The sequence below is a fragment of the Eptesicus fuscus genome, chromosome 5, assembly GCF_027574615.1.
Source record: "Eptesicus fuscus isolate TK198812 chromosome 5, DD_ASM_mEF_20220401, whole genome shotgun sequence".
Lineage (NCBI taxonomy): Eukaryota > Metazoa > Chordata > Mammalia > Chiroptera > Vespertilionidae > Eptesicus > Eptesicus fuscus.
In genome coordinates, this window is record NC_072477.1 from 62,765,396 (window position 1) to 62,772,693 (window position 7,298).

Here is a 7,298-nt window from a genome sequence, read left to right on the forward strand (position 1 = left end):
TGAAATAGAAAAATCTAGTATTTTTCATTCCAAGTTTATCTACTGCTTGCTAAAATATGAAATTCTCCAGAAACTCTTGTTCCCATCTCCTCAGTTCTTGGCCCAGGGAACAGAACTCTGGCTAAAAGATGGAAGCCTAGTCTTTAGCAGACAGGTGTGTCCCTCTGACTAAGTCATTTAATTTCTCTGGGATCCTGTTCCTCTTCTGTAAAATGCACATCACTGAGGCCCCTTCCTCCGTGAACCAAACCCTATAGAACAGGGGTTTACACTCTTCTTCAAGTGACACTTGAAGATTGTTTCTCTGTTTGAAACAAAAGGGTAAGAGAGGGAGAGATGTATAGAAACTGAACACATCAAGTTATTATAGTTTTATTTAATGAAGCAAAAATATCAAAATGTCTGAAACATAGATTAATGGTAAATTTTCTATGGAAATTCTTTCATAATGGTAATCTTGAACATAAGCATTGTCCCCTCCCAAGCTGCCAGCAACCTGATGCAGATCGGTCAACTAGGAAGACATAAAACCCAAAGCAAAATTATAAAGAAGATTACATTTGTGTTAAGCTTAATGTTACCCCTTAATTTGTGTTCATAAAGCATAATAACGTATATGCATTAAAAAGAAAACAGAATTTTGAATTAGGTGGATCCAAATGAGGCAGGCATCTTCAAACCTGAGGGGAGACGGAGTAAAGTCTTGTTAGCAAGTATACTTATTTTGTTTGGATTACAGACCACACCACCCAACTTGTCTAACTTTTGCTGTGTACATCACCATTTGGTAAAGGAAGTAGCTGCAGACAATTTTCCAGACCCATTACAAAGAGCATTTCCCTTCAGTTTATTCCATTGGTTCTCCCACAACCTAAGAGAAAGGAATTGCTGGCATTACAGTTCAGATTCTGGCTCTACCATTCAGCTACTGTGTGACTCTGGTCAGGTCACCCAGCTTCTTTAATGCTCTCTTGAATTAATTTCCCTGTCCTAAAATATAACAGGAAACTTGAAGAGGCTTTCTACTCTGTCCAAAGAGGCAGAGAAGTCCAGTTCCTCCCTCTTTCATGCTGCTGGAGCTCCTTGTAGTTACATCCATTTTAGTATTTATATTGCGTTATAACAATGTTTCTATTTCTCTCCTCTATTGGACTGGGAGCCTCTAGAAGGCAAACACAGTGCCCACAGCTAGGGCTCAACAGGAGATTGAAGGAATGGGACATCTTCAGAACCATGCCACTCCTCCCTTCTGACAAAATAATAATGCAACTGCTATGCAAGGGAAGAGAAAGGTTCATTTTTGAAGGCTCAGAGATATTCCATGTGGAAATGGCAGAAAAAAAGAGCAAACCCTTGCAGGTGGTGTGGGTAACCAGCTGCCTCTATCCTGTCACACCACATCAGCAGCTCCCCTGACTTCCTTTAGAGGGCCAGTGATGCGGGCAGAGCCACAGCGGGGGCCACACACCTCCCTCATGCCACTCCACCAGAAAAGGGAATGTGACCCTGCAGGATTCTTCTCTGCCTGCTGAAATGCTACCCCAATGAATGTCCTCCATTCGAAGGGTTATCATATTAGAGCTACCTGGAAATAGTCCCCGGGATAATGGAACAAAACAAAACAAGAAAGCTTTTTTTTTTTTTTTTTTAAGTTAGAAACCTACCTCCATGATGCTGGTTACTTGTCCTTGTCTATGAAAAAGAAAATGGGGAAAGAAAAAGGAAAACAGTAAGTTTTACTTTTTAAAATACTATGTATTAACAAAGGTCTGGCAGAATAGCCTGCTGTCCTTAACCATGAGTACCTTGTTTAGGACGACCTAGTTGGACCCAACTCTGCCTACTTAGCCTAGATCCCACCCCAGTCAGAGAGCTGGAGGAGTCCAGGATTGCGGGACTTACAAAGGCCCGTGCTCCCCTGAGACTCTTGTTGGTCCTAAGTATCCATGAGGCTGTCAGGAAAGCCTAAGGAAGCCAGTAGGTAAGAAATGTTGGAAATGAGTATGCATTTGTGCAAGTGCTGTTGCTGAGCCTTAATTGCTGATCCGTACTGTTGCCTCAGGAAAACTGCCATTTCCAGGGCCATGCTGTGCAGAGGTGTCTCAGAAGGTGCCACGTATCAGAGCTTTAATACTATTTCTTGACAATCCCAGTATGCATTTTTTTTTAAAATATCAAAGCAGCCTTATACTGTGTCTCTATTCAGACACAACTGTCAGCAGCTAAGGAAAGAACGTGAAAACTTACCCCATTTAACTTTCATGGGCTCAGTAAGAGTAATGTGCTTCACAACGCAGCTGTACTCAGCTCCGGCGCTGGGAGTGAAGTTTGCGTGCACCAGAAGATAGAAAGACCAGTCCTTGCTGAAAGACAGGTCTGACCTCTCCACTGGCATCTTCTCGCCATTCTTCATCAAGTCAATTTCAATCTCAGGAGGATGGAACCCAGACACATAGCAGTTCAGGAAATTTGGTTTTCCATTCTCTGGTGGATGCCGCGAGTAAACCTGGATCCTCGGTTTCCCTGAGGAACATGAGGGAAAGACAAATGAAAATTGCATAGCATGGCACTTGGGGCTACCTTGGTCAAAAGCTAGATCAGGCACCGAGTGTTTAAATTTGATCATCCATTCTCTCAGTTCCATTTCCACTTTTCCAAAAGGCTACCTCCATTTTGAGGGATAAACTTTGACCTAGTATTTTTCCCACAGAATTCCCCTACACATGCCTTTTTGGCTTTTTCTAGCAGATTTCTAATAATATCTTCTGTCACTGGAAATTGTGCCAAAACTTTAAGAACCTTTCTGTGGAGGCTCCCAAGAACTTTTTTTAAAATATGAAAATGAATATTTAATCAAAACAAGAAAATAAATCATAACAACTAACAATTTTGTTGTTGTTAATCCTCACCCGAGGATATTTTTCCGTTGATTTTTAGGGAGAGTAGAAGAGAGAGGGAAAGACAGAGAGAAACATCGATGTGAGAGAAACACATCGACTGGTTGCCTCCTGCATGAGCCCCGAACAAGGCCCCAGGCTGTGGAGGAGCCTGAAACCGAGGTACATTCAAACCCGGCACCCTTCCGTCTGCAGGCTGAGGCTCTATCCACTGAGTCAAACCGGCGAGGGCACAAGTAGCAATTTTGAAAAGCTGACACATAGAAACGCTGATCCCAAAATCCAGAAAGGGTAATACATTATTTTTATCAATTTGTTGCCTAATAGTGCTTGAGAGAACTTTTAAAAAAATATTTCTTTATTGATTTCAGAGAGGAAAGGAGAGGGAGAGAGAGAGAAACATCAATGATGAGAGAATTATTGATCAGCTGCCTCCTGCATGCCCCCTACTGGGGATCGAGCCCGCACCCCAGGCATCTGCCCTTGACCGGAATCAAACCCTTCAGCTCGCAGGCCGACACTCTATCCACTGAGCCAAACCAGCTAGGGCTAGAGCACATTTTTTTTTTTTTTACTGTATTATCTATGATCACTTCTTAACACCCATAAAATTCCTTAACACGTCACTCAAAAGTCTACATGATTTGGCCCTAACCTACTTTTCAAACTTCATTTTTCACTTCACACACCCTTCATAGTATCCACACCAAAAAACTCATGTTACATCTTTCTTTTTTTATTCCTGCTCCTGCCTAGATCGACACCCATCTGACTTCTCTATGTGTAGTGTCTAGTAAAGTGGCTCTGTAAATGGCAGATGCTCTGTAAATGGCAGATGTTATTATTACTAGTTGCTCAGATTACTAAAAGAGTCAACCCAAAGTATGTTTTTACAAAACACAACCACTACATCCTGCCCAGAGTTTATACACCAAGCCCCTATCTGCTTTTGTACCTGATTTCATGGGCTACAAGGTTTATATGCCGACAGAAGCTGGCAAATAGCTTAAATGAGTGAGAACAACAGGAAACCATGGCTGAGTTAGAAAACAGGATAGGGTGAGGACTCTGGCAAATGGGGGAGAACATGCTCGCCATTATGACCAAGTAGAGCAATGCATGAAAATGGGGTTTGCATTTTAATCAGCACCCTGAAATGATTTCTATAGCTAGCTGGGTTCAAAATACATGGCATAATGCTACAGAACAGTGGTTTCCAAAAGGGGATGCATGACCAGATCATCCCTGGAGGTGCAGAAATAAAATATAAACTCTATTTCTGTATTTTTCATCCAAATGAAGAGAAGTGTTCTGCTACTAAATATACAGACTGACACTAATGCATGTGTATAATTAAAATATATATGGCCCTGGCTGGTGTGGCTCAGTTGGTTCAGCGTCACCTATGCACCCAGAGATTGTTCGTTGATTCCTGGTCAGGGCACATGCCGGGGTTGCAGGCTCAATCCCTGGTAGGGGGCGTTCAGGAGGCACTCGATCAACGTTTCTCTCTCACATTGATGTTTTTCTCCCTCTCCCTTCCTCTGTCTCTAAAAATCAATAAAAATACTTTTTAAAAAATAAAATACATATACATTCAGGGTTCATGATTACTGCAGAACAGCTGCTCCTCCAGGTCCAGAAGGTGGTGGGGAAGAGGAGAAGGACCAGGCCAGTCTGACCATATGTATCTGCCTAGAAACACTCTATCATCGAGGGAAAGGTCACCAGGAAAGAAAATATCAAAAGCCCGTAAGAGCTCTAGCTGGTTTGGCTCAGTGGATAGAGCGTCAGCCCGCGGACTGAAGGGTCCTAAGTTCAATTTCAGTCAAGGGCACATGCCCGAGTTGCAGGCTCAATTCCCAGTAGGGGGCGTGTGGGAGGCGCCGATCAATGATTCTCTTTATGAGAATGTTTGTTACAGATGTTTCTTACTGATGTTTCTATCTCTCCCTTCCACTCTGAAGTCAATACAAATATATTAAAAAGATGAAAATTACACAAGAGCTGGACTGAGGTATGCTAAATGAAGCCCTGGTTTATTTCCATAAAGTTAAAAGTGAAGATAAATAAAATTGCTCTTTGTATTTGAGCTTCTAATACTTAGTATATAATAAAAGCAAGGTTCATCGGGCCTGGAATTCTCACTTTGAGGGAACTAGGTAAGGTTTTGCAAAATCATCTTGAAAATCTCTTTTAAGAAGAGGGCCAATATCAGCCAGGCCGGGATTTGAATCTGGACCCAGCCTCTTATTGAAAAATTAATTTATGCCAACAGTGAAGCAAACAAAACCCTCACATGGAACAGAGCAGAAACTGAACCCCCAGAGGCAATCACCATTACCTATGTCTTGTGTATCTTGCAGAAATGATCTACACAGGCCATACATTCGTTTGGAAATTTTCAAATTAAAAAATTTTTTAAATATCAGCTTGTTATTTTTTCAAAAGGCTTCTACAGTCAGCAGCAAATATCGTTAAGAGTGACGACAGACATCATGCTTTATTTTGTAAGAAAATTACAAACTAAACACATTTTTCTCATGATCAAAAGACCACGTTTCACAAAGGCCTTTATGAGGGGAAAATGAGGGGGTCCAGGGCCTTACAGGGTATTCGGATCGGGCTCAATGTCCGGGTGTCCCCGGAAGACAGCTGGGTAGCCACTCCGATTGCCCTTATCCCTGGTTTTACAGCCTCTATGACTATCTAACCTTGGCTTTTTCAAAACTGAAAGTAGAAGCTGAGTTAGGTCATCTTGGAAAGAACCAGGCAAGGAGCCAAAGAGAGAGCCTTCTGGAACGAAAAGGCAGCAGGGGCCCCGGGCCGCCCCGCTGGACCACCTCACACCTAAAGGAGGCGGTTCTGGAAAAAACGCAGGGGCTGCAGCCCAGAGGCCGACCCCTCGGCGTGACACTCCGGTCAGGAGGGACGGTCCTCCATTAGTTCCCTGTGCTGAAGTCCCTTCAACTCCAGTCGCCTCAGTTTCCTCCCCTGTGAAGCGCCAATAACCTTCCTATTTTCACCGTAGATGCATGAGACTTAAGTGGCACAAAGCACACAGCGTCCGGCCCCCCCCCCCCACACACACACACACACACGGTGAGTCGTCAAACGGGCAGCCCGTGTGAAAATAAAAAGCGACGTGTCCTGGGAACAAGTGATTTCACGATGTGAAAGCGCTCTGCCGCCTCAAAGCTTCCGCCGGACGCCCGCTGCGGACCTCCCGCCCGGGTCTGCCTCCACGTTTCTGGGAAAGTGCGAAGGGACAGGTGAGCCGGGCGGGCGCCAGGAGGAAGCCGCAGCCCAGCGGTGCCCAGCGGTGCCCAGCGGTGCCCAGCGAAGCAGGGCGGCCGGGGGCTGATCTGTCCCGCGTGCCTCCCCCACCACTGTCAGCCCCCCCCCGTTCACAGCCCCGGCTCCACCACGGGACCAGCCCGCCCGCCTTCCGCTCCAGCTGCGCCCGCCCCGGGGAGCAGGAGGTCCGGGGAAGAGCGGCAGCGAACCCCTCCCTCCCCGGGGTCGCTGAGACGCTCACCAACACCGTGTCCCTACCCACCCGGCCCCCCGGCGTGCCAGGGGTCTCCCCCGGGACCCCCAGCCACCCTCCACCCCCGCTCTCAGAGAAAGAACAAGAAAGCTGGAGTCCGGGGCGCGCACCCACCCCGCTCCCCCTCCCCCCCTCCCGCCCCGTCCCACGGCCAAAACACAGCCCCGGGGGGACCGGGGTGGTGCAGAGAGAGTGCCCGAGCGGGACAGGAAGGGCCCGCCGGGGAGGCACGGCGGAGAGGGCACTCACGCTGTTCGGCGTCCAGGCCAGACAGACAGAGCAGCCCGAGCAGGACCAGGGCCACCGGGAGAGCCATGGCCACCACGGGAGCGGAGGGCGAGCTAGTGAGGGCGCGACCTCGCGTCTGGGCTTATAAGCCTCGGGTGGGCCGCCAATCAGAAGCCTGCCCGTCACCAGTTTCCTAGCTCGAGGTGCTGGACCAGGTTAGGAAAGGGACTTCGCATTTTCAGTTTCATTTTCCTAGAAAAGCCTCGTGATGCGCGGAAGAAGGCATGGATTGGACGGGGTGGGTTCGCTGTCTGCAAAAGGGCGCCCTCCGATCTTGGGTGCGCCCCGAGCCTGGGGGCGCTGGCCGCCCCGTCCTAGAACTTTGGCCGGGACCGCACCTTGCTCCAGTGCCCTCGCCTTCCGAAGCAGCCCGAGATGCTGGTCACTTGCTCACCATACTCAACCAGTTAGGCGCCTGGTCCCTGCGGTTTTCATTTGAAGAAAGAAAGAAAGAAAAAATAAAATAAAATGGAAGCCCAGAAAGATGAAGTGCGTGGCTAGAGGATGAACGGAGCCGGGCAGGGCAAGAGCTAGTGTTTATCATTCCAGCCTGGAATACACTG

General features: G+C 47.1%; 1 protein-coding gene across 2 annotated transcripts; it reads right to left on the reverse strand.

Moving 5' to 3' along the window:
- Positions 1-356: 356 nt before the first annotated feature.
- B2M (beta-2-microglobulin) lies at positions 357-6,802 on the reverse strand. 2 transcript variants are annotated; one of them, XM_008143238.3, is made up of 4 exons: positions 6,697-6,801; positions 2,248-2,523; positions 1,665-1,692; positions 357-680 (listed from the first exon to the last, which is right to left on the reverse strand). In XM_008143238.3, exons 1-3 carry the CDS (start codon positions 6,761-6,763, stop codon positions 1,679-1,681), a joined length of 357 nt encoding a protein of 118 aa, XP_008141460.1. In that variant the 5' UTR covers positions 6,764-6,801; the 3' UTR covers positions 357-680; positions 1,665-1,678. The 2 variants fall into 2 exon arrangements, with proteins under 2 accessions (XP_008141460.1, XP_054572255.1); XM_054716280.1 differs by lacking the exons at positions 357-680; positions 1,665-1,692 and having other exon boundaries at positions 2,201-2,523; positions 6,697-6,802.
- Between the last annotated feature and the right edge of the window lie 496 nt (positions 6,803-7,298).

What these genes read in the sequence shown, in the direction of transcription:
- B2M (XM_054716280.1), bottom strand. Translation starts at nt 6,763, where the DNA reads ATGGCTCTCCCGGTGGCCCTGGTCCTGCTCGGGCTGCTCTGTCTGTCT. An exon ending in TGGCCTGGACGCCGAACAGC is followed by an intron (nt 2,524 to 6,696) that starts GTGAGTGCCCTC and finishes CATGTTCCTCAG; the next exon opens with GGAAACCGAGGATCCAGGTT.